Source organism: Martes martes, assembly GCF_963455335.1.
Source record: "Martes martes genome assembly, chromosome: 6".
Lineage (NCBI taxonomy): Eukaryota > Metazoa > Chordata > Mammalia > Carnivora > Mustelidae > Martes > Martes martes.
The window spans coordinates 125889109-125916230 of NC_137893.1; the positions used below are offsets into that span (position 1 = coordinate 125889109).

Consider the following 27122-nt stretch of genomic DNA (forward strand, 5'->3'; position numbering starts at 1 on the left):
GTCAGAATTTCCTTCCTTTTGAAGGCTGAATAATATTCCATTGTCAGTATATAACACATTTTGTTTATCTGTTCCTCTGTTCCTCTGTTGATGGACACTGGTGACTTCCGCTTTTTGGCTCTTGTGAATAATGCTGCTATAGATATGGTGTATAAATATCTGTTTGAGGCCCTGCATTTAGTTCCTTTGGGGTAGATCACCAGAAGTGGAATTGCTGGATCTTAAGCTAATTCTATTTTTAATTTTTAAGGAACCTCCATACTGTTTACCACACCATTTTGTATTCCCACCAGCAGCACACAGGGATTTCAGTTCATCCACATGCTTGTTACTTTCTTTTTTTGTTTGTTTGTTTTGTTTTGTTTTTATAGTAGTTGTCCTGATGGATGTGAGGTTGGTTCAGCTACATTTTAAAGAAGAAAATTTCAAAGGTTGGCATAGGATAAAGAATTTAATATACCTCTGGAGTAAAGCTCTGCCCTTTTACCATGTGTTTATTTCTCTTGCTTTCGATCTAGCTATGCTTACCTGTGTGTTTCACTCCATTCAGATGAGTCTGTGAAATGTTCCATACGCAACAGTGCTGGCATTCAGATTGGAGACCATAATTACATGGAGATTAGTGGAATGAGTTCAGTGCCACTGGACATGAACTTGAAAGAAGAGCCAGCTGCTAAGTACCACGATATCTTTGGTAAGATTTCCTTTAAGGACCCGTTGTCTAGCAGCCTTGAACTTTCTTACTTGTTTAGAGGGATATTGTGGAATCCTGAAATTTCTCTGATTATTCTCCCTGAAAGTTGCCCCATGTTTTCTCTATAACATGTCTCTGTAATTTCCATATAATTCCTTTGTGATTTATTTATGTTTATTATAGGGGATAATTACAATATCTAATTAATGGATTTGTTATGAAAATTAAATGAGTCAATATGTATAAGGAGCTTAGAACACTGCCTGGCACGTAGTAAGATCTATGAAAGTGTTGAACCCATCACCATCATCATCACCATCATCATCAGGATCAATATCACTACTTAGACCTGGGAGAGGCAGCTCCATCTGATCTCATCAAAAGGGATTCTGACAATGTAGAAGACTATGCCCTCAACAGCACCTCTGTAATAAAAAAAAGAGAGCTTTCTCTTAGAGGGTTCCACTATGTAACTTACATGTAACTTATGTAACTATGTAACTTATATGTAAGTCTTATAGGGTTCCACTCATAACATTAATCCCAAAACACAAGGGCGGGGGGGGGGGCGGGGAGGGGCAGGGAGGAACACAGGCATGAGGCCAAAACAACAGGATTTTTTTTTTTTTAAAGAGTTTATTTATTTACTTGACAGACAGAGATCACAAGCAGGCAGAGAGGCAGGCAGAGAGAGAGAGGAAGGGAAGCAGGCTCCCCGCTGAGCAGAGAGCCCGACGCGGGGCTCGATCCCAGGACCCTGGGATCATGACCTGAGCCGAAAGCAGAGGCTTTAACCCACTGAGCCACCCAGGCGCCCCCAAAACAACAGGATTTAAGAACCCGGCTTTATGATTAACCCCAGGATTGGCAAAATGTTTCTATCAAGGGCTGGATGGCAAATATTTTAGGTTTCACTGGCTCTGAGGTCTCTGTTACAACTACTCAGCTGACATTGTAGTGAATAGCAGTCACAGACAATACGTGCATATGTACATGGCTGGGTTCTAATACAACTTTATTTACAAAAACAGGCAGCAGGCCAGATTTGGCCCACAGGCCATCGTTTACCAATCCCCAGCCTAATCCAATTGAAGACTAGGCCACCTTAGAGAGGAGGTTCCTAATTTTTCGGGTGACACAGGTTCCTTTGAGAATCTGATGAAACCAGGGTCCCTCTCCCAGAGAGGTATTGACAAAACTTGGCAAATATCTTGGGAGGTTTTTGGACTGCTGCCATCCAGTGGTGGTAACAGAAGCTGCATTGTGGGGTGCTAAGAAAAGAATGGGAGTTGGTGGGGGGGGAGGAGAGCAGGAATGAAATGTCTTTTTCCTTATATTTGGCTTATTGGGGTGGAATGAGGATCGAGGAAAATGTGTGTGGTGGTGGTTTTATACTTTAGTTTCTTTTTGTTATTTTTATGAAGGCCTAAGGAGAAGGGACCAGTAGAAAGCAAGGGTATGGCTGTAGGAGAAGAGAAGATAGCACTTAGGGTAGAGGAGAGAGGAGTCCCAAAACAGACCTTGAAAAGTAGATACCTCATTCCTTAAAAGACAAGGGAAGGCACTGTAATTGAATGAGTTCACCCTTGATGGTCTTGGCTTCCCTAAGAGGAAAGTGAATTGTTGGGTGCAGGGGTTCGGGAGTTGGATGACCTTGATTCTGGCCAGATATAAGTAGGCAATGCGAAAAGGAACAAAAATGGTGTTCTTCCCTCTTCACATCAGGAAGGTCTGATATTAACGGGGCCACTGGATAAGGTTGTATAGAACAGCTTCATAGCCAAGCTGGGCTTTCATTCCTAAAGCCATCAGCTGTGGCTCAGAGAGGAATCTGCTAGGAGGAAGAGGTTCTCTATTGTCTTCACATAAACACTCCAAATGGGCTTCCAGACACATAAAGTATCACCTCATGGGTCAACAACTCATAATTAAGAAGTTATCTTTTTTTACTGTCTCCCGATACTCTTTATACGGGTTTTTGAAACTAGAATGTTCAAATGGATTATAGCCTGATGCCTTCTTCTCTTTTCTGTTTGGCAGAAAATATCACTAGTCTGACTGACAAACATCTGGACCCAGTCAGGGAGAATCTGGGAAAGCAATGGAAAAACTGTGCCCGTAAGCTGGGCTTCACTGAACCTCAGATTGATGAAATTGATCATGACTATGAGCGAGATGGACTAAAAGAAAAGGTGTACCAGATGCTCCAAAAGTGGCAGATGAGGGAAGGCAATAAGGGGGCTACAGTGGGAAAGCTGGCCTTTGCACTCTACCAGTGTTCAAGAATAGACCTCCTGAACTATTTGGTACATATCAGCCAGAGCTAACTCCTGGAAGGGCTACGGCAGCATGAGGTCATCTCCTCGCCAGTAAGTAACCCACTGAATGTGTGCTGCCTCCGATCCTGCAGAATTCTTTCCTCACTGATACAGGTTCTCTGCATGAAAATCTCCCGCATTCCATAGCTGGAGAACGGGAAAGAAATCTACAGCAAACAGCTTACTAACTGGGAAGACCTATTAATGGCCAAGGCCCAATCCAGAAGAAGCCTAATTGGGTTTTGAAAGAGAGAGAGAGATGTTTGAGAAAGATAATTTTCTTTCAGTTCATTCCGTAACTTTCTACAACACCATTCATTTACTTGCTGGAGTTTTGTTCCAGCAAGAAAAAAAAAAAAATTCAGGGGATACAAACAAAGTCAACCTTCTTATTTTATGCTCTCTTTTCCATATAGACTCCTGTTATAAACAAAGTATGGTGAAATTGTGAGTTCTCTTCAACTAGGTTTTTTTTTTTTTGGTATTCTAGCCACAGTTCATTCCAAAACTATAAGATCTGTTAACTTCAGTATCAAATGTTGTGACAGGTAGTACAGGCTTCAAGAATTACATGTAGTCTCCACTCCATAAATTAACTGAAGGGATTTTCAGTACTAAAACAGAAAAAAAATAATAGAGAACAAAAATATCAGGATTTTCCAGTGGCTGTTGCAAGGAATTGCTACTAATTGTGGTGACTACATCAATTCTTAATGAAGTGTTTAAGTTCTTTCCTAGCATTCTGACACTTTCCCAACTTGTGTGCCCTGCGGAAGGAGCATGTATGTATTGATCTCTTCATACCTGGTTGTGACTGGAGCCTCAGGGCTGATCACTGTCAAGCAGCTTCCTCAGATTATCCCAGGATACTATAGAAATATTTTCATTTTTTTCTGTGAGCACCTGTGATGTTAAAAAAAAAAAAAAAAAAAAAGGACGCTTCAAAGCTTGATAATTACGCCTCTAACACTCAACGTTTCAAAGCCCACTCAAAACTCAGACCGGAAGACTAGAAGACCGAAGGCAAGCAAACCATTCAGTATCATTGCCTGCATGTGGCTAAACAGAGAGGGTGTGTCATTGTGCCCAGCCCTTCCAGGAAGGAGGGATTGATAAATGTAGTATGGTGACTCTGGATGTCCAAACAGATTCTATAGTCTGGTGGGCTGATAACAGTATTGTGGTTCTGATTCTAAAATCCCACCAGCCCCAGCTGACAAATACACACACACACACACACCCCTATACTTGAAGTGGGACTATAAAACAGAATTTCTTAGCTTTGCACTATTGGCATCTTGGGCCAGATAATTCTTTGTTGTGGGGGCTGCCCTGAGCACTGTAGGATCTGGATGTCTGAAAGTGTCCTCTACCCACTAGATGCCAATAGTGCCATTCTTCCTTCCTCCTGTTGTGGGTTGGTACAAGCCAAAATGTCTCGAGACATTGTGACTGCTCCTTGGAAGGGCCCAGTTGCCCCAGCTGAGAAGAGCACTGCTACAAAGTAATGAAGCTCTGTCTCTTATCCATACATATCCAGGCTCACTACTTCGTTGCCACATAGCATTAGGTCATGTAGACCAAAACAAAAATTGGATGGAGAAAGAATCCCAGGCTTTGCTAGAGAGGAGTGCGTGGATGATTGCTTTTCTAAATGTATCCCTTGTACCTCTGTCCTAAGTGTCTAAATTCTCTAAATTCCAAAGCGATTGGATGATCAAGTTGAGAGGCAAAAATGGTATTTTTAATGGACTTTTAAAAATAAAATTTTGTACCTCAAATACTGAAATGATGTGTTTGTATAAATGAAACCGTTTGGGCTTTTTCACTTAGGTTGGCATTTCCTATATGTATTCTCCGTTTCACCCTCCTCTGTTAGCAGGCAAGAGGAAGCTGATAGTAAAAAGAGAAGTTTCTGGACAGCTTTTTGGCTCTCAGGATGAAATCACACTGCCTTGAGAGTCTGCAGCCCCACTGTCCTTCAAACACGGTTCGGAAGTCTTTCCTTTAGCCCCCACTTTCTTAAAACTGGGCTGAAAAGAGCCAAATTTGTATCTGAAGCGTTTCAATATAAGAAAATCAGTTGGGCAGAAAATTAATTAAGTGAGATGACACGGACTACAAAATGAGAAAGAAGACTATCCATACCTGGCTTCAGAAAAGATACTCATACCCTAAGGTTTCTACTGGTAAATAACGCTCACTCCCACCTCTTACAGTCTTGTGCAGTCAGTAGATTTTCCACTTGGCTATGCTTACAATATGTGTTTGGGGTCCATCATATGACATTAGAGCCTCCAGAATAGTTCTTTCTTTCTCAGAAAATGTTTTACTTTTTATTTTTTTTTAATTTAAATATTTTTATAATTTTAAATTTTAAATATTTTTTAAAAAATTTTAAATATTTTTTAAAAAATATAGTTTTTATTTATTTGACAGAAAGAGAACTAGCAAGAGCAGGAACACAAACAGGGGGAGTAGGAGAGGGAGAAGCAGGCTTCCCGTCAAGCAGCAGCCCGATGTGGGGCTCCATCCCAGGACCCTGGGATCATAACCTGAGCCGAAGGCAGATGCTTGGACTGAGCCACCAAGGCACCCCCAGAAAATGTTTTAAATCGTATTTTGATGTACATCTTAATGTGTCTTATTTATAAAGGTTACAATAATATAATAAAATATATATAATATATATTTATATATAAAATATATAATATATATTTATAATAAATATATAATAAAAATAATGTAATATAATATATAATATAATATAATATAAAAATAATATAAATAAAAGTAGGTATTTACTAAGATAAATGACTTAGCCAGTTGCAGATAAAAATGGGCTGTGTCAGCAGCAGGCTGTGACCCTACAATGGAAGACAAGCTCAACCTGACTTTATGTAAAAACTTCCTTGCCAGGAATGTGCAATGGTAGATGATATTGTTAATATTGGTTTCTCGCCATACAAACGTAACCATGTCAACAAGATCAATTATTTTAGTCATATCTGTTCTTGTTGGATAAAAAAAAATCTACTCACTGCCAAAACTGAATTTAATACAACATCACGGTTTAAATTTCAAGTTTATTTTAACTCATCAGGTTTTAGTGTTTTAAGAGTAAGAAGTGAAAGATTAATGATTTTTACCCATTGCAATCAGGCAGGGTTAATGTGCAATTTACTGCAAGGGACTTAAGTCAAGAAAACAACAACAAAAGAACAAATCAAAGCAAAACTAGGTGTCTATTTGGTCAAGATTTTAGAAGTATCTGATTATAAAGAAATAATCATTGAAGTCCTAATGTTATTCCAGTGAGTTCCATAACATAACAATCCAAGTACAGGTTGTGGAGCCAAGCAGGCTTAAAATCTCCTCTGCTACTCTTTCACTGGGTATGGAGGGCCTGCTTCCTAACCTCTCTTAGCCTCAATTTTCTCTTCTAGAAATAGAGCAATAAAGTTGATGTGAGGACCAAAATAATGCATCGTAAGGTGCCGGCACAAAGTTATTTTTAAAACTGTATGATAGTGGGGCGCCTGGGTGGCTCAGCAGGTTAAAGCCTCTGGCTTCGTCTCAGGTCATGATCCCGGGGTTCTGGGATCGAGCCCCACATCGGGCTCTCTGCTCAGTGGGGGGCCTGCTTCCTCCTCTCTCTCTGCCTGTCTCTCTGCCTACTTGTAATCTCTGTCTGTCAAATAAATAAATGAAATCTTAAAAAACAAACAAACTGTACAATAGTGTTATGCCTAAAGGACTAGTTCTCAAGTATGCACTTAAAAATCAACTGTGACACCAACAACCTAAAGCCTCACAGTGCTACCATTTTTTAGGGTAGCATGTTAAAATTGTACACTTGTTTTTACTCTCATGATCTCTGACCAGAAATCCCAAATCAACATCTCAGGAAAAAATAAGGAATTGTTGACCCACCAAAGGTTTCTGAAAGTCAGATGATAGTAGTCAGCTGAAATTATTTCTCTTTCCTTCTATGCGGGAAATTGATGTGACACATTAATGTTGAGAGTGTATTTTTGCATAATCCATTTGTAGGCCAGCCTTGCCTTTATTGCTCAAGAAACTCAAATGGCCAGTGAGAATACTGCTATTACAACAGCGGGGTCTTGTGGAGGATAAAGAATGCAATATGCAAGGAAGCTATTGCTATCCTGAATAATTGGAGCCAAGGATAAACAGTGATGGTGAATCTGCCAGTTATTTCCAGTTTTTTCTCCACTGAATTGTGAATGCAGGCAATGTTTTATAACCTTTAGAAAGCTTGAATTATATGATCTGAAGAAGAAAAATATTTTAATTGTGATAAAATATTAAAATTTACCATCTTAAGTAGATAGTTAAGTGGCATTAAGTACACTCACATCATCTTGCTACTACCACCATTTCCATTTCCAGAACGCCTCTCATCTTACAAAACTGAAACTCTGCACCCATTAGACACTAACTCCTCATTCTCCCCTCCCCACCAGCCCTTGGCAAGCCACCTTTCTACTTTGTCTCTTTGAATTTGCCTACTCCAGTTACCTCATACACACGAAATCATACAGTATTTGTCCTTTTATGACTGGTGTATTCACTTAGCATCATGTCTCCATGTTCATCCATATTATGGCGTATGTCAGAATTTCCATCCATTTTAAAGAACAGTATTCCATTATGTGTACACATTTATACCTTCATCCCTCCATTGACATTTGGGTTGCTTTCCGCCTTTTCGCTGTTGTGAATAACGCTATGATCATGGATGTATAAATATCTTTGAGACACTGTTTTCAATTCTTGAGGGTATATAACCAGAAGTGGAATTCCTGGATCTTATGGCAGTTCTCGGTGTAATTTTTTGAGGACCCACCATACTGTTTTCCATTGCCACCGCACCATTTTACATGGTGCACAGGGTTCCAATTTCTCCACATCATCGCCAATACTTATTATTCCCCCCCCCTTTTTTTTGTAATAGCTATACCGATGGGTGTGAAATGAAGGAAAATTTTATGAAGGAAAATTTTAATCCCAACATTCTTAGAAACAAATGCATTTCACCCCACCGATAGCAGCCAGCCTGAGCACCCCCCTTTCTCCACCCACCCCTCCCGAGCCCCGCCTTGCCTGGCCATCCGCTCCCTGAGAGATGGGCGGAATGGGTGGATGCAGGCTCGCCTCCTTGAAGGGGCGGGTCACCGTGGCAACGAGTAAGGTAGAGCCGACACGGACGCGCTCCTCGTGAGCCAGAGCTGGCACCCCGAGAGAAGACGATCTGTGTTGCAGTATCCGTGGGACCCAGAGTCCAGTTTCTGTCAAGGGTCAGGAACAACCCAGTGGGCTACGCGGCCGAGCACCCGGGAATGACAAGAGTTAGGCTGGGGAAATGTCACCGATGAGCGCATCTCCCGGCAGAAGTCCCTGCGCATGCGTGTTCCCGGGCAGCCGGACGGAGCCGTCTTCGGCGCATGCGTGTTTCCTAGCGACTAAGCGAGTGGGGCTGGGGCTCAGGCTGCAGGTGGGGCGGGGCGCAGGCTTGCTTCCCCGCGGGGCAGCCGAGCCTTCCCAGGGCAGCGGGTGGATCCCGGCGCAGGCGCCCTGCGCGCCTGGCGCCACCTGTGAGCATGGCTGCGGCGCTAACCAGCCAGGTTTTGCGGAGGCTGCGGATCCTCCTCTCGGCTCTGAAGCCCGGGAACCAGGTCTCGCGTGCCGGGCCTGCAGCCGCATTCGGGTAATGGTACCCGCTTCCCTCCGGGGGCCCGCGCGGTTTGGTCCAAGTTCTGGGGGGCGGAGAGAGAGGAGCGCGCTAGCCTGGGGGCCGGCCGGGCGGTGCAGGTAGTGGCCTGGAGCGCCGCGTCTCCGCCCTCTTGCTTTTACCCGCCGACGGGGAGCCTGCCCGAGGTGGGTGGGCGGGAGGCGGTGGAGCTAACCTCCACCTCTGCGCCTCCGGGACTGAGCCCTTCAGCCATGCATCGGCTTCAGTTCTGTGACTCGGGGCTTTAAAGGACTTGGGTGATGGAGTTCAAGCCCTTCATTGTGCAGGCCAAAGAAACCCAGGGAGGTAACGTAACTTGCTTTTAGCCGCAGACACTCTCACGACAGAGATTAGAATTCCAGACGCTTCATTCTTATACGATGCTCTGTCCAGTCTCTGCACACCTCATGGCTCTGATCTCTCATGCTTCTTATATAAAAAACCAGCCTGAGAATGTCCATGACCTATTAGCTCTCATAGTCACGGGTCCCGGGTCCCAAGTCCTTGTGTCGTCTTTTTTTTTTTTTTTTTTCCTTTCTTTTGCTGATTTTGAACTTTAAAGTGCAAAAGAATCCCCTTGAGCGCCTGGGAAAATTCAGAATCCTTGGCCTGACTCTGAGGTTCTGATGTAGCCGGAAAGGCCAAGAATCTGCCTTTTTTTCTTTTCTGACTCCCTATCCCCCATTCTCACGTACACTTCGAGATAAAACAAAACAAAACTAGATTAATCTCTGGCTTACTGTCTTAAAAATGGGTGCCCTTGGTCCCAGGAGATACTAAGCAGAAAATATGGCTAGAGCAGCGTGAGGCTTGCTCTACTTTATTCCCTACACACCTACTCTACACTCTACACACATGGGTACACGGGGAATGTATGCAGTTAACTGGTGAGGGGTCAGTTCCATTTATAACTAGGAAAAGTCAGATCCAAAAGGGTACCTGGCATTTAGAACTTCCGTTGATCCAATGTGGAAGCGTCTCATTTGAAATTTTAATTTGGAAGGGGAAGGGAAAAATCTGACCAACTTTAAATTTTTATGTTGTGATCAACTAGTCCCTGAGTTTCATATTTGATTTAAGTTCTTTTTTATTATTATTTTAGAACTTTTAGACTTTCAGGACTGTCTTAATACAGGTGGGAAAAATAGGTCAGTGTTCACAGCTGTGTAAATCAACATTGAAAAGTGGCAATTTATCCGGTTTCCTATTTGGAGAAAGAGATTGAAATAAGGTTACTATATACCAATACCCAAGTTAAGATAGGTTAATTAATGGTTGCAGGAAGGCCCCGTCGATTGAGTGCAAATCATTCTTCCTATAATGACTTTGAAAAACAGGTTTCTCTGGATTTTGAACTGCCATTTTGTAAATGCAGTTGCAACTTGATATTACATGTAATCAGAGGAAACCAGCAGAGGTATTGGTCATCCTGAAATGAAGCTGCAGCCCAATACAAGGAGATGAAAACACCCCTTTAAGACCTTTGCTTCTGGGACGCCTGGGTGCCTCAGTTGGTTGGGCAGCTGCCTTCGGATCAGGTCCTGATCCCAGCGTCCTGGGATCGAGTCCCACATCGGGCTCCTTGTTCGGCGGGGAGCCTGCTTCTCCCTCTGCCTCTGCCTACCACTCTGTCTGCCTGTGCTCGCTTGCGCTCTCTCTAACAAATAAATAAGTTAAAAAAAAAAAAAAAAGACCTTTGCTTCTGAACAGCCAGTACCCATCCTGCTCTTGAGTTGTGTTCCGGAAGCTTGTTTTGTCTGTGGTTTGGAACTCTGACTCTTTTTTTATTATCTGTGACTCTGACTCTTTTTTAGTTTGTAGTCTGTAAACTGGTTTGTTCCGGGACCAGGTTAAAAAATAAATAAATAAATAAATAATAATAATAATAAAATTTTAAAGAAAAAACCTTTCCTACCTGCAGATGTATATTGAGTACAGTTCTAGTATTGATGATTTGCAGAACCTAACAACCTGCCAGAAGAAAAATGTCTTCTGAGTTCAACCTTGGGATGCTCTGCCTGAGAACCAGAGACCCTCCTTTCCCTGGCACCTGCCACCACCTTCTTTCTGCTGGCAATCAGGGTGGGTGGGGCCCCTTTGGGAGACTTTGTTCACCCATGAGGTAACAGAGCATGGAGTCTGGTCTTTTAACTGACTGCATTGCCACTTCTAACTGCTTAACTATGAGCAAGTTACTTAACTTCTCTAAGCCTAGTGCCTTGCAGTTTTGTTCTGAGCATTAAGAGACAATAAATGTAAAGGGCCTGGAATATAATAAGAATTCACTAATTGGTAGCTACAGTTAGCACTGATACAGATTTGACTATCTTAGTAGTAATGCAGTGTGTAAAAGATCCAAAGTAAGTCATCAAAATTCGTTTAATTTCAAGCCCTAGGGGTAGCTGCTACTCTGTTGTAGCTGATGGTTGGAATAAGTATACAAAATAATTAGCTGAACGTAAGATAAACGGAGAATATGTAGGACTTTCAGAGTGAGGATGTGTTGTGTTAATTGGCTCCATTTTTATTTCTAAGCAAAGGCAAATGCCAAAGGTGCTGATGTCAGACACTCAGGTATAAATTACCAGTAATGTGACTGGGGCCAGTTGTTGAAACACTTTAATCCTCAGGTTTCTCAATGATAAAATTAGGGTAAGTGTAATGTACATCACACAGCAAAACAAATGAGATAAGTAAACTCTTAATAGAGTTGGTTATTGAACTTAAATAATGGAACTAAATGTTAGTTTGTTTTCCCCAAGTTGTTAGATTCTTAAAGGAAACTTTCCTTCTTGGAAGGGAGTTAAGGCCCCCTCGGTCAGGGAGTTATTATTATTGATTGCTTGTGACCTCTGTCCCATTCACATAATTGCTAATCCAGCTTCCTGGAGAAAGAGAGTCAGAGACAAATAGGAGATAAGGCGATTCTAGGTGAGTATGCCCTCCTACAGGCTGTTTTTATTTTTATTTTTTTAAAGATTTTATTTATTTGGCAGAGATCACAAGTAGGCAGAGAGAGAGAGAGAAGAGGAAGCCGGCTCCCTGCTGAGCAGAGAGCCTGATTCAGGGGCTCCATCCCAGGATGCTGGGATCATGACCCGAGCCAAAGGCAGAGGCTTTAACCCACTGAGCCACCGAGGAGCCCCTCAGGCAGTTTTTAATAGGGAGTTAGGATTTTCTTTTCTTTCTACAAGAAATTAACTCAGTTCAGTCTTTCTCAACTTTGGTTGCGTTATTGGAATCTCTCAGGGAATTTAACAAATACAGATGCCTGTGTCTAATACAGATCTTGCAGCCCGGGCATCTGGAGGTTTAAGCGTGCCAGATGATTCAAATCTAAGTTTTGAGCTTCCCGCTGGAAATGCTCTCAGAAAAGGGGGCCAAGTAGGCAGCTGTGTAGATGGTGGTTAAGGTGTGAGGAACTTAATGTCCGCTGGCTGCACCCCCAGGATTTCCTACATCCTCCCAACTTCTCGGTCATAATACTAGGCCAACTGTGTAGTACCTGCTGGTTGCAGATTTAATTATCTGTCTTTTCTGCCAGCCTCTAAGCTACGTGGAGGGCCCTAAACAAAGTAGGAGTTCAGGAGTTCAGGAAATGGATGAGTGAATGAACAGTACAGTAGAGTTTGGGTGTTTTTGAAAGCACCTGCCAGCGTGCTCGCTGTGGCAGCACATAGACTAAAATTGGAAGGACACAGATTAGCATGGCCCTTCTGCAGGTGTGACATGCAAATTCGTGGGGCGTTCCATATTTAAAAAAAAAAAAAGAAAAGAAAGCACATGCCAGGGCTCTACCCCAGTCACTGAGTGATATAGTCTTCTGAGATTGTCCCAGGCAGGTATATTTTTAAGTCGCCGCAGGTGATTCTAATGAGCACACCTGCTTAAAAACAGGTGGGTTAGAGAAGTGAACTGATTATTAGCAGGGAGAAAGTGGTGGTAAAGATGGATGGACACCCCAAAGGAAATATTCATTTTTGGTCTTTAAATTTTCTAAAGTTTTGTATCCTCTTTCCTGTGTGACAGTTTGGGAAATTTGGTCTCTTGATTTTGGGCCAAGTAATAATGCACATTTCAGGGCCACTGAAGGCCTGGTCTCTCTGTAGCCAGATTTTCTATCAACAGACACATAAAATGAGGCCTGAAGTACTGTCTAAGAGCCCCTTGCTAAGCTGGAGAGAAGAATGCTTTCCTCATTTCAGTGTTCTTCTATTGATGATAAATAAATCATTCAGTAAATGATTTGATACTCTATTTTTTTAATTCAGCAACTTTTTTTTAAATAAAAATTTTTACTTGCATTTGAAATTGATTTGCTTTGATTTACTTTTGTTCAAAACACTTCCCTGTCCTGTTTCCCTAACCTGGAGATCGATGAAAGGTTGTTGGCAGCCTCCATTAACCCCATGGGGTGGGCTGATGTGACAGTGGGGCAGGTACCTCTGGTATGGGGACGCATAGGATGTTGACAAGGCACTAGGGACATCTTCTTTCCCCTTAGCCTAGCTGCGGACCCCTTCAGCATTCAGCCCAAACCTTGCTCCCTGTCTGACTCCACACTCCTGCCCGGCTGAACACTGCCTTGTCGCCACATATATATGTCCCTTGCTCTGGGCCTCCAATCATGCTATTTCTTCTTCTAGAAGCTCCCTCCACACCATATTCTTTTTTTCAAAATTTTGCTCCTTTTGGAAGTTCAACTCAAATGCTACTTCTTTCACTCTTCTCCAGTTACCTCTGCTCAACCCGATATGGTCTCTGTCTCTCTTCTAAAACTATCTTCAAAGTCTTCTGCCTTAGCAATCCTCCCTGACATTGAGTTCCCATTAAGCCAAATTCTAGACTACATGGTTTTGTTTTTACCTTCATCTTGGGCAACCAAAAGATGGGGAGAGTCAGCAATGTCCAGCCACAAAATCCCACTGTCTTGGATGTTGAGAAAGATGCCGTGGGGAGTGAGGTTCCTGTCATTGTATATGCCATCCTCCCTGCACAACATGATTCCTACATGCGTGTCCTTGAATGCGGCAAGGAAGGGGAGCCCCTCAAAAATCTTAGGACACAAGGCGCAAAAAAGGCACACATCATCGCTAACATGAGCTGTGCGAAAGCTAGTCATCTCTAGCTAGTTGCTGCCTCATTCCTGGGTGGTGAATATGGGAAATCCTACTAACTAGTTCCAGCCATGCTCCTTGTGCTCCTGGCCTCGGTCATAACCTTCTCTCCCTGATGGTTTGCGGAGGGAATCTCTTGTCTCTTTATCTTCTCTCCCACTAGACTGTGGGCAAAAATGAATGTGTCAGTTAACATGTGCAGAGATGAATCTTTATTCCCAGAGTATTATTTGCCTTTATCTGGATCCTAGAGCCGCCTTAACAGTAAAAATGAATGATTCCGAAGAACTTGGCAGTGTCAGTATGATAGCACTGTTTCTCAGTGGCTTTATTATTGCTCCTCATGATTTTTCTGTAGATAAGGAGCTTATAGTTATGTCAGGCTTTATTACCACCCGATTCTGTTACTTTTGCAGAAATTGTGTTAAGACTTAATGTACCCGCATAGAACACATTTGTTTCTGCATTCTCATTTGAAATTGGTGATGAGAGGAAACCAAAAGAGGATAGAGAACCTCATTTTTTAAAAGACATTTTTATTTATTTGAGAGAGAGAGAGAGCGCACACACGCACATGAATGGGGGCGGGGCAAAGGGAGAAGCAGGCTTCCCGCTGAGCAGGGAGCCCAATGCAGGGCTCAATCTCAGGACCCTGGGGTCATGACCTGAGCCAAAGGCAGATGCTTAACTCACTGAGCCACCCAGGCGCCAAGGAACTCATTTTTTTAATAATGCTTAATTTCTGTAAGCATTTTGACTAATTGCAGACTAGTAATAGGGGTAGAAAATACGTAAAGAAAAAGGGGGGCAGTGGTTAATTTAAATTCCTTGACATTCCACCAGAAGAGGAGCACCTCCTTCCAGCATCTGTCCTGGCATGCCAAAATGTCCCTTCCTCATGTCACCCAGACACCTGGGAAATCAGTGGGAGGCTCTTAGAGCCTGATGCAGGAGTCTTGTGTGTGCTTATTGCTATGTATCCCTGCGTAGTCATTCTGGAGGTTCTGGAAGAGCCACAGAGGAGAGATTCATCAGAGCGGTACCCTTGATGCGGTCGGTACACGCATCAGTCCGAACAGACCCGGGTGCACTCCTATGCCAGCATGTCCAGTCAGATACTGTGTCATGGGAGGTGTTGGGCTAAGGATGGTCAGCGGCCCAGGGAGCGCTCTTGACACGGAAGGTTATGGACCTGCGTGTTTAATCATCAACATACATATTGCAACGTGTTAAAAACCAGGCCAGCCGTAGCAGTGTAGACAGGCATTCCTGCCAAGAGCCCTGTGGCAGCTGGCCAGAGAACACGAGAAGCCACGTGCTTAAAGGACTGCCTAGGGACCAAGGCCTTCTCTGTGGACTCCTGAGATCAGACCTGCCCCGGGGAACACTGCTGTGTAGCAGAAGGCCCAGGCCACCACTCTGGATCTGCAAAGGTCCTGACCAGTGGCTTCAGGCTCTGTGTCCTGGTTGCTCAACCTCGCATGTCATTGAGTGAAGGTCGTGCGTCCGCCTGCACCCTTGGCACCGCTGGCTTCCAGCTCACCAGGTGTGTGCCCTTGAGGGTGTATGGCCGTTGATTTCAGCAACCTCTCAGTACTGTCATAGGATAAGCCCTGGGCTGGCAGTGTGGGGCATTCAAACATGAAGGCATAGTTCAGACCTGCAGTCTAGTGAGTGGTCCCCTGTTAGGTCTGGGAAACTTAAGCACAAATCAAGGGAATCCAAGAAGCCTGAGAAGGGTACTGGAGTTGACTCGGGTATAGAAAAGGGCGGTTGGTTCATATCACGTTTATACTGCTAAGTAATCTTTCTTTGGGGGTGGGATTTTTCTCTTGCAGCACCTCAGTAACCTCTGCCAAAGTGGCTGTGAATGGTGTCCATTTGCATTATCAGCAGACGGGAGAGGGAGAACATGCAGTCCTCCTGCTTCCTGGAATGCTGGGTCTGGAAGTTTTTTAATGGAATTTGTGTGCTATGTAGTCTATGATGCATTCACGTTATTAGATGCCAAATACTGATTATTGATTTTAGTGCTTTGTTAAATGCTTTAATATTTGCTACAAATTTAAGTGACAGAAAAGAGAGATAACTTTCTACTATATGTATTCTTTATTCCCTTAAATACCCAGGTGGTTTTTTTTTTTTTCCATGCAGTTACACCCTGTAGTTACCTATAATTTGGGAGGATGACAGGGGTTAAGGAGAGGGGTGCGGGCAGAAGGGATCGACTAACTAGACGAGCTACTGACCAACCATCCCAGTGAGCCTGGAATTGAGGGATTCCAGGATGCAAGACTGCCAGTGCTAGAAGGTGGATTAATCTGCTTGTTGCAGTTGATTATATGCTCAATTAAAATAAGAGCTAAGAGAAAGACTTAATTTAAAGCTTTTTGGAAATCAGAATTAGATTGGCATGAATGGAGCATGGTAAAGCCAACTAGCCTAGTTAAAAACACCTGGGAATTTAAAATTCTACTTTGAATAACTTGGATCAAATCATATAAATTTGTTGACAGATAATATTGGGATCTCTCTCATTTGTAACAGTCATTTTTTAAAAAGAAAAAAAATCACCCAGAAACATACCATATTAGTAAGTCAATTTCTATGCAGTTTCATGAATTCCTTTTTTTTTTAATTAAAAAAAAATTTTTTTTGAGGGAGATTAACTGGGAACATTATCTAAAGTGCTGAAGTAATAAAGGATCAAATGAATCCTCAAAGTAGCCACTAGGAGGAGACAAAAGGCAAGTCTGAACTCTACCAGGAAAGGAAGTCAGCCTCTCAGGAAATGGATTTTACTTATCACCACAAGGCTACTTTGCTGACTGCATCCTGCTGTCCAGCTTTTGAGTAGAAACTAGTTACTTCGTTTTAAGATTGCCATTGTTTCTGCTTTTACCTTAACGTGCTTGAAATAATGAAATCATTCACCTGAGGGTAACCGAGTGGCTATTTTTAGGAAGTGGAGAGACTGATTTTGGACCCCAGATCCAGAACCTGAATAAGAAGCTCTTTACAGTGGTTGCCTGGGATCCTCGAGGATATGGACATTCCAGACCCCCAGATCGAGACTTCCCAGCGGACTTTTTTGAAAGGGATGCAAAAGATGCTGTTGATTTGATGAAGGTAGGTCTCTTAGGGAAGAGTCCAGAGGAGGGAGGAGGGCTGGGCATGTCTTCATCCATTTTGTTTTTTTATTTCTATAAGAGTAATACTGTGTAATCCCTGCAGAAAGTTCAGGGAGTTCAAATAGGTATGAATTAGGAAGTAGAAATATCCCACAATCCAACTATTTAGAGATACTCTTGCTATGACTTTAAGACTGCCTTTCCAGCCAATCTTTTTTTTTTTTTTTTTCAGTCTAGTTGACATGTAGTGTATTATTAATTTCAGAGGTAGAATTTAGGGATTCATCAGTTGCACATAACACCCAGTGCTCATCACATCATGTACCCTCCGTAATGCCCATCACCCAGTCACCCCATCCTTCCACCTACCTCCCCTCCAGTGACCCTCAGCTTGTTTCCTAGAGTTAAGAGTCTCTTATGGTTTGTCTCCCTCTCTGTTTTCATCTTATTTTATTTTTCCTTCCCTTCCCCTCTGTTCATTTGTTTTGTTTCTTAAATTCCACATAGGAATGAAATCATATAGTATTTGTCTGTATTTTGCTCAACATAATCCCCTCTCGTTTCTTCCATGTTATTGCAAATGGCAGTGGAATAAAAAAGATTTCGTTCTTTTTGATGGCTGAGGGATATTCCATTGTATGTATAGACCACATCTTCTTTATCCATTCATCTGTTGATAGACTTCTGGGCTCTTTTCTTATTTTGGCAATTGTGGACACCGCTGCTATAAACATTGGGATGCGTGTGTCCCTTTGAATCACTGTGTTTGTATCCTTGAGATAAATACCTAGTAGTGTAATTGCATAGGGTAGCTCTATTTTTAACTTTTTGAGGAGCCTCAATTCTGTTTTCCAGAGCAGCTGCCCCAGTTTGCATTCCCACCAACAGGGCAAGAGGGTTCCCCTCCAGGCAGTCTCATTACATATATAAGTACACAGTTTTGAATTGACGGCATCACCCTTACCCATAATGTTTTTCCAAATTACTGTTCTTTGAACAATTTGTCAAGGAGATACTTCCATGTAAATAAATAATGGGTTCAAGTAAGTCTTATAATCGTCACACAGTATTCCATTGTGGGGGTGCACTGTCTTATTCACCTCTCTCTAATGGCAGATAAATACTCAAATTTTTAAATTGCTTTTTTTTGTGATTATAAACAGCAGTGCAGGAAACACTGTTTTATCCGTGGACATTTTCGGTCTCTTATAAACAATGTGGGGTGGATACCCCTGGACCTGTCCCCTGGTGCACAGGTGTAGGAGTTCCTTGCATATCTAGGGGACGAGGCTGGGGTGTAGAAGACACAAATATTCCTTTTACAAGATAGAGCCAAATGATTATCCATGCTACTTACAACAATGTATAGTCCCCTCAGCATCTTGGGCTGATATCTGTTAAATCTTTCATTTTCCAAATCATTCTATTTTTACTTCGAGGCAGCATCTCTCAGATGTTATCTTTATTCAGTTTCCCTGTTGAACACGTTTTCAGAGCCTGATTGATTTAAGGATGAACATAACCTCCCTGTGACACCATTCTCCTCCACCCCGTTCTTCCCACAGTTGCAGTCAGTGGTTTTATCAGATGCGATGACTTCATTCTACCCAGTAAATATTAAGTTTCCCTCTCTAATCTGCATGACTGTTCTCAAAGCCTTCGCTCAGGCGTGGGTGTGTGTGCACATGTTACTTGTCATTCCCAAGGACAGCTGATCGCCACTGTTTCCAGAGATTCTGTCCAACCAGAAGATGTGGTTCCCTCATTAATTCAAAACAATATTCTGTACTTGGGGGGGGTAATTAAATTTAATGAATATATACTGCATTATTAGTTTCAGAGTTACTTAGGATTTTACGATACTTATATTTACCCCAAAACTAATTGAGGAAAACACATTTGCATCATCAAATGGCAGAGTCTAGCATTTTTCTTTAATTGCCAACGGCTGCTCCAAACCTCATAGCTGTATTGATTTTGATGATTGTCAGTTACGGGATTCCTTTAGCAGAGAGGAGCAGTCGGCTGTGCTATGCGTTTCACTGTATTCCTTGCAGACGCTGAAGTTTCAGAAGGTGTCTCTGCTGGGGTGGAGTGATGGTGGCATCACATCTCTCATTGCGGCTGCAAAATACCCATCATACATCAACAAGATGGTGATCTGGGGAGCCAATGCCTACGTGACTGATGAAGATGAGAAGATTTATCAGGGTAGGTTTCACGAATCAGAGATGTCATGACAAGTGGCACCTTTGCTCTCCCCTTCTCGGCTTAACTTCAATGTGTATTGACAAGTCAGTCCTGTCTCATCTGCTTCCAGTTCTCAACTCTGAGTTGGAAAAATCATGAGTTCTCAGAAAAGTCCTGCAGTTCAACCAGCCTGTGTCTTAACGCTTTCTATTTGCAGAAGTGACACCTTCGTGACTCCGGAGAAGGTTCTAGAAAATCCGCGTTCACATTTCCGACTACCGATAGTGAACTACAAGGAGGGAGGGCTTGATGGAAAGTGTTCTTTAGAACCTCATTTAAAATTATGGGAGCATAAAAAGGAACATTGTATTCAAATATGAAACCTTATATTTTGATAAAGAAATTTTGTGCTGTTCATATCTCATAAGGTTGTCCTTCAAGCTTATCTTTGAAGTTTTTAGAGGCAAGAGAACGGGGACTGGCAAATTACAGCCCATGGGCCAAATCCAGCCCATCTGTTTTTGTAAGGCTAAGCAATGATGGAGAAGACCAGTGCCGTCAGGCCTAGAGATCAAGCAGGGGTGCCCCCTCCATCCCCGTTTCCTCCTCTGCACCCAGATTTGCTGCCCAGGGCTTATGCTGGTGGGTGCTTACACACCGGTGACTGCTGGCCATTTCCAGGCACCCACCTGTGGGATTGCAGTCAGCAGATCGGTACTTGCTTAGCCTCCAGCAGGCTGACCAAACTGAAACTTCTCAGCTCTCGGGAGAAAAGAAGGACACATTGGAATCTGGAGGTGTCTGGGGCAAAACGCAGACACCTGGGCTACCGCATCACCAGCATCTGCCAGCTTGACCCACCAGGACCTCTTCTTCAATCTGATGGCTTTTTACGAGTAGGTTTCTACTGGATCCCAGATGGCCAGGCCCAGGCAGTTGGGGTCAAGCAGGTCAGAGGTCTCTCACCTTAAATCTACCTACCTAATACCTTTGATTTTGCCTTTTGGCTTGCAAAGCCAAAAATACTCTCTGGCCCTTGACAGAAAACATTTGCGGACCCAGGCACTTGAATATGACAAGTCTAGTTTTATTCAGCTGGTTCTGCAAGTCACCTGATTTAAGGAAGCCATGAAATGGCAGTGTTCTGTTATAGAATCTTAGTTCTTTGCACTGTTTGGGAAAGGACAGTGAACCTCTTAAATGATGAGTCTGAAGCAGTCTCCCATCCTAATCAGTACTCCTGCTTGTCCTTGTTGTATTCCTACCAGGTTCAGAGGGAAGAAAATCCTGTAAAGGGAATGGAAATGCCTATGACAATGCCTGCCTTCTCTGTCTGATAATGCCGATGTCTGGGTCATCTTAGGGTCAGCATTTGCTGGTTGTCTTTTGCCTTGAGAATTGGTCAGATTTGCCTCTTTAGGGGTTGTAGAGTTTTTTCATTTATTTATTTGTTGGTTTTGTACTTTGCTTAATTTGGGATTGTTTTTACTGTACTATGTTGTGACTCCATATCCTGCTAAAACTCTGAGGATTTTTTTTCCTTGGCATGCAGTCAGCCTAGTTAGGTTCATACCGCAAATTCTGTTTAGCCTTCCGTGGGCTGTAGTTCCAGCATCAGGTCCATTCTTGAAGACTGTGCTACGCTTCCTCGTGTCTGCCGCACACAAACCCCACTCAGGCTATGCTGGGACGTAGGTAGTGGTTCATATGGTTGTTCAGTTCTTGACGCTTATGCTGAATGCTTTTTTGCATCTTCCCCAGGCATGGAGAACTCAGGGGTGATCCCAGGACTTGAACCATTTTATCAGTTCATATGCAGAATTAGGGACCCAGCTCCTATGACCAGAAGCACAGACTTCCCTCAGAAAGACAGGTCTCAGCCTCCCCCGCCACCCCCCGCTGTTGTGCAGTTCATGCAACTGGAGCCATCTTTAGGGAAAAACAGCCAGAGAAGAGAGATAGAAGAAATAACAGGGATTTTGCTTACTATGGTCCCCTTTTTTCTGGTACCTTCAATCAGAGAGCTAGCCTTCTCCTGGGGTTTTAGGGGCCTGCCAGCCACTGGACTCGTAGTGCAGGACCATGGACTAGGGTAGGAAGAAAGAGAGAGAGAAACAGTTTTCCTCAAGCAGGGGAGCCTGGTCCTGGTCCTCTGGCTAACTCTAGGGGTCTTCTCCTGAAGTTTCGCTTTCGGCAGCCCCCAGCCACATGTGTGATTCTCCCCTCACCCTGTGTCTCAAAGTTGAGACTCAAAGGAAGAAAGGGAAATAAGAAACTCGTCCCCTTTCTGGGTCGTTATTTAAGGTTTAACTGTTCAGCCTCCTGCTTTTAGCCCTTGGCATGTAGTTGCTCCTTGCTCCGTCTGGAGTCCAGCTATAATCTCTGAGCCGGGGGCTCACGCCAGCTTAGCCAGCACCCACACCCAAGAGATACTGGTTGCTCACTGGAGCAGACGTCTCACAGCTTCTGCTATGACTAGGGGTGATGTTCTCTAAACCACTCTTCAGCCAGACTCCTCCTGAGCCCCAGAGCTGGATTTCTGTCTACTGGCTGAGCACCTTCCTCCGGATAGCCTGTAACCAGTGTGGCTGCCTTGAACTCGCTACCTCGTAACTCTCGACTCTTCCCACACCCCAGCCCATAATCTCTGTCTCAGTCAGTGGGGCCAGGTCCCCCTGGGAGGCAACCCCTCCTCTCCTCCTGCCCACCGTTTTCCTGCTTTGGACCCTCAGCCTCTGAGGGCGGTTGGTCTTCCACAGAAGAGTCTCCTCACTAAGGCAAAAGCCTGGTCCTTGGATTCTGTGACTTAAATTCCTTCAGTGACTTCAGTGACATCCAAGCACCTGGGTCCGGCCCGCCCCGTAGCCAGCTGCTTCTTTCCCCTCAGCCTTCCTGTGCGGCTCCCACGTTGAACAGCTGCCATCTGAAACAGGCTTGCTCCTTTGTGCCTCTCCGCCTCGGCGTCTGCTCCCGTGCTTGCCTACGTGGCCTCCTGTCCAGCCCAGTGTCCTCACCACACATGGCTGCTTCAGCCACCATCCCCAGCTCCTGTGGCCCAGGGACCATGCACCAGGTGGATGCTTGTGCCTCTCGGGCTCTGGAGCGCTTCGCACATCCTGTCACAGGGGGCCGATTGTCTTGGGTGCTGTCACCCTGTGACACCTTCCCCTCAGTCACCATTGTGTGAGCTCCACACGTTCAGTGACTCTGACTTCCCTCCTTTATGCAGACAAATCCTGAGAAGCTCCCTCTTCATCTCCCACTCTTCTTTCCGTTACTGTCTGCTGTGTTTCGGCTGCCCTTCCCAGCCGCCAGGCCCTTCCCTCATGCCCCACTCTCTCCCTGACTTGTGCCGGGGCTGGGGTGGCGTCCGACCCACCGGCCTTGTGGAACCCAGGCCTCTGTGCTGCCAAGCCCCTTGGATGCTTTATGGCCCTTGGGCTTCTTGGTCATTCTGCAGCATTTGAGAACACACATGTGCTGTAATATTGATCCCACCCTTTGTTAGGGTCCATGATCAAAGAAACGAGACTGATGCAAAGCGGAAGTCAAGCAAAGCTTTATTTCGTGCCAGCCGTCTCTTACGAAGAGGCTGTTAGGGTCCATGATCAAAGGAACAAGAGGCAACAATGACAATGATGACCCCCACAAGGCCGCTCCGGAGGAGGCCACTCCCTGGACGAGGCTGCTCCCCAGACAAGGCTGCTCCGGACGAGGCTGCTCCGGACGAGGCCACTCTCGACGACGAAGAGGCGACGATGACGGGGACGACGACCCCAATGACACAGACTCTGCTCCCCATGATGCCACTCTGATGAGGCCACTCTCCGGACGAAGCCACTTGCCAACGATGCCGCTCCCCAGACAGGGCCGCTCCCTTGAATGAGGCCTCTCCATCGAGGCCTGCTCCAGCGAGGCCGCTCCCCAGACGGGGCCGCTCCCCAGAATGATGCCGCTGCATCGAGGCTGCTGGTGGCAGGGCCGCAGCTCGGGGCGGCGGGGCGGTTTGTCGCGGCGCCACTGCCTACGACTATGACGAACAGGACGATGACCACGATGCTCCTGCCGACCACGACCACGCTCCCACAACTACCCGATGAGGGCGGCTATTCTAACTCCTCCTACTCCTCTTACTACTCCCCCTACTCCCCCCGCCCAGCCTCACAGACTAACCTTTATAGAGGTGGTTGAGCCCAGCCCACCCCACACACAGGTGGCCAATGGGATTTCAGCTCACCACAGTAAATATATGTGGGCCCCACTGATTGGTTGTCTCCATCCAGCCTGGCCCGCCCCTATGTCCGGGGTTTGCAACTAAGTTCCAGGCCCTTACACCCTTCTTCTTCTTCTTCTTCTTTTTTAAAAGATTTTATTTATTTATTTGACAGAGAGATCACAAGTAAGCAGAGAGGCGGGCAGAGAGAGAGGGGGAAGCAGGCTCCCCGCTGAGCAGAGAGCCTGATGTGGGGCTCGATCCCAAGACCCTGAGATCATGACCTGAGCCAAAGGCAGAGGCTTAACCCACTGAGCCACCCAGGCGCCCCAGGATCCCACCCTTTTTCTTGAAACGTCCTCTGCCCTGAAGTTCTCACCTCCACGTGCACAGCTTTCCCCTTATCTCTGCCTGTTCTCTGTGTTGGACACCTTCCCTGCTCTACTCTGCCGGCCACCATCCAGAAAGGAGCTCTCTGCTCCTCTTCCTGTTCTTACACCCAAGAAGCTTCCCTCGTCCCTTGGCGTCCTCAGACTCCCAAATTCCAGATATTCAACTTCATGTCCATTTTTCTTACCTGGTTGCCCCACCGGCCCCTTACCTTCAGTATGTCTGAAGTCAAACTCATAATCGTTCCTCACGATTATTATGTGGATCCTAATCCACACCTGCTCCTCCTCCTGCATTTCCCACCTTGCTAAGTGACAGTCAGTGGAATGTATTCTTTCTTCTGCAAAAGAATATTTGAATTATGATGTATTGAATGGCTGCTATGAGCTCACATTAACATAGCTACTTATGACTCAACCTGAGACTCAGACAAGCAAAGAAACCTGTGTTGATGACCCAGCTGGGAGGTCTGCCAGTAAAGCCCAGCGTTTCATGTCTGCAGCGTCGTGTTCCTGTCCTCTGAGTTCTTCCAGCATACTGCTGAGCTCTGTCTGGAAGCGGTCTCACCTTTTCCGTTCCTCCTGCCAGGCCCCAGGTCCAGGCCTCCCCATCTGTCTCCACTTAGCTCCACCAGCACTTTCCAACCTGCCCTGTCTTTACCTCCTTTCAGTGTACTTTCCAAACTGCCTGGATGGTAGTTTGCTAAGATGTAAATCTCATTATATCTTACTTGAAAATCCTCCAAGGTCTTGCATAGCTTTCCAGTTAAGTAGAGTTCAGACTCCTCTGCTTTGCTCACAGAGTTTGAGTGAGCCTGGACGCCCTGTCTTTCCAGGTCCCTCTGCTGCCACTTGGTCTCCTCTACCCCCACGTGCCCATCCTTTTCTCTGGACACCTGGAAACTCCTGAAGTTCTAGCAATAGATGGCATGGCTCCCATATTTGCTTGCTGACTTCTTTTCTCGCAGACTTAGACCTCCTCCAGGAAGCCCACCGCCACTGCCACTTCCTGCCATTGCCCCTCTGAGCTCACTAACCCTCCACCGTCCTCCCCCCGCCTCTTCCATGACCTCTATCCCACTCTTCTACAGAGGCAAGAGACCAAATCTCATTGAAATTTGTATGTGCTTTGACCAACGCTCAGCAGCCTTCAAAAAGCGTTTATTGGATTAATTCACTAATTAATAGTGAGTGAATGAGTTTTCTTCTGGTGCTTAGCACAAATTATATGCTCAAAAAAAGAAATGTATCCATTTTGGGGGGGATACAAATTATATCTATTTTGCATCAACAAATAGTTTGATTCAAATAGTTATTTTAGGAACTTAACTGTGAAACATAATTGCTACTTATTTTTTGGTGGAAATTATGCTTTGGGGTAAAACTGGCTTCCTCTTGAAAAAAAAAGTTAACAGAAGTAAGTATATAAATACATAGAATATTTTTGAGTGTTTGTTATATGCTGGGTACTGTTGTTGGCACATTTCATATGTAACTTATTTACTCTTTTTTAAAAAGATTTTATTTATTTATATGACAGAGAGAGAGATCACAAATAGCCAGAGAGGCAGGCAGAGAGAGAGAGGGAAGCAGGCTCCCTGCTGAGCAGAGAGCCTGATGCGGGGCTTGATCCCAGGACCCTGAGATTATGACTTGAGGCGAAAGCAGAAGCTTAACCCCCTGAGGCACCCAGGTGCCCCAGTTATTTACTCTTTATCTCAGGGTATTATAATTCTCATTTTTCAGATGAGGAGACTGGCACAGAGAGGTTAAGGAAATTGCTCAGGATCACAGAGGTAGCAGGTGCGAGTGCTGGATTCAGACCCAGCCAGGCTGACTTCTGAGCCTGTGTGCTTAACCACAGTTCTTGGGGTGAACATCTGCTTGCCCAGCTACTGCTGGATTTTTCTGCCCCTTGAGATTTAGATAGTAATGTCCCTGAGAGTCTGAAGCCATGCCCCAGAGTTTACATACCAATAGATACCTCTCACTCTAGTGCCTGCTTTTACTGAGTTAATTCACTTGGAGAAATCTCTCGCTATCCCAAGGAGGCATTTACATGTTAGCAAGAAAAATGTCTTCACATTGAACATTAGCCAACTTCGATCTTGAAAGATCTTGGCCTTCCTGTCACAGCAGAATTTTTTTTTTTAAGATTTTATTTATTTATTCGACAGACAGATCACAAGTAGGCAGAGAGGCAGGCAGAGAGAGAAGGGAGGAAGCAGGCTCCCCGCTGAGCAGAGAGCCCAATGCAGGACTCGATCCCAGGACCCTGAGATCATGACCTGAGCTGAAGGCAGCTGCCTTAACCCACTGAGCCACCCAGGTGCCCCAGAATTTTTTTATTTTATAAAAATATATATAATTTGTGGAAAACGTTACTCTTATAGTACAATTAATAACATTAAAATATAATAATAAAATATTGTATTATATTAAATATAGATGTATTTATATTAAATCTACTTGTGTATCTTATAAATATATAAATTAAACATGAATAATATATATTTATACTATATATTATATAAGGCATATAATATATATTTAAATTTTATTTTGTAATTTATTATATAATATTTTATGTAAATTTATTATTTTATAATTGAATTTTATTTAATTGATTGATACATATAATGCAATACATGTGACCCTGTAACTTACGGACACCCATGAACCCACCATGGCACATTAAGACTGATCATTGTTCATACCTTCACTGTATCCTCATGCTTCCTCCCCAGTCCACCCCTGCCTCTAGCCTGAGGCCTATGATCATCCCTAGGCCTTTTGGAAAACACTTCTGTCACACCTGTTTATATTCCTAAACAATATGTAATTTAGTTTTATTTGTTTTTGAGCTGTACAAAGTGACTTCATACTGTAGATCATCTTCTGTGACTCACTGTTTTCAATGAACGTTGAATTTCTAAGATTCCTTCATGATACTGCTTTATCATATTCTACTGGGCAGCAATATTTTATTTTCCGTCTCTTTTATCAATGGACTATGGGTCTGTTTTCACTGTCGCTGTGAACATTCATGCACATGTCTCCTGGGGCCTATGAGCTGCAGTGTCCGTCTGGGGTATAGGCCCATATGTGAGATTTGCTGAATATTGTCGTATGCAAATACACCATGTTGCAAGTGACCAGCTGTTTTCCAACTACATAAATGCATTTCCACCACCAGCGTATTAGATTCCTTAATTTACATCCTCAACAAAAACTTGGAATCATCAGACTTCTTAGCGGATGTGAAATGGTACCTTACTGGGGGACATAATTTGCATCCTCCTCTTTCTAATAGGA

The 27122-nt window shown here is 44.2% G+C and overlaps 2 protein-coding genes across 3 annotated transcripts in view; both read left to right on the forward strand.

Annotated features, from left to right (window-relative positions):
- The window catches only part of RIPK1 (receptor interacting serine/threonine kinase 1), a 38348-nt gene extending 34423 nt beyond the window's left edge, over window positions 1-3925 (forward strand). For both annotated transcript variants that reach the window (XM_080805729.1, XM_080805728.1), the window contains exons 10-11: window positions 551-694; window positions 2735-3925. In XM_080805729.1, coding sequence (XP_080661855.1) covers window positions 551-694; window positions 2735-3021 — 431 coding nt within the window. In that variant the 3' untranslated portion in view covers window positions 3022-3925. The remainder of the gene's footprint in view (window positions 1-550; window positions 695-2734) is intronic.
- A 4550-nt stretch (window positions 3926-8475) lies between these two features.
- The window catches only part of BPHL (biphenyl hydrolase like), a 36665-nt gene continuing 18018 nt past the window's right edge, over window positions 8476-27122 (forward strand). The window contains exons 1-4 of the mRNA XM_080806992.1: window positions 8476-8743; window positions 15723-15826; window positions 16847-17013; window positions 19073-19226. Of these exons, the coding sequence (XP_080663118.1) occupies window positions 8637-8743; window positions 15723-15826; window positions 16847-17013; window positions 19073-19226 (532 nt within the window). The 5' untranslated portion in view covers window positions 8476-8636. The remainder of the gene's footprint in view (window positions 8744-15722; window positions 15827-16846; window positions 17014-19072; window positions 19227-27122) is intronic.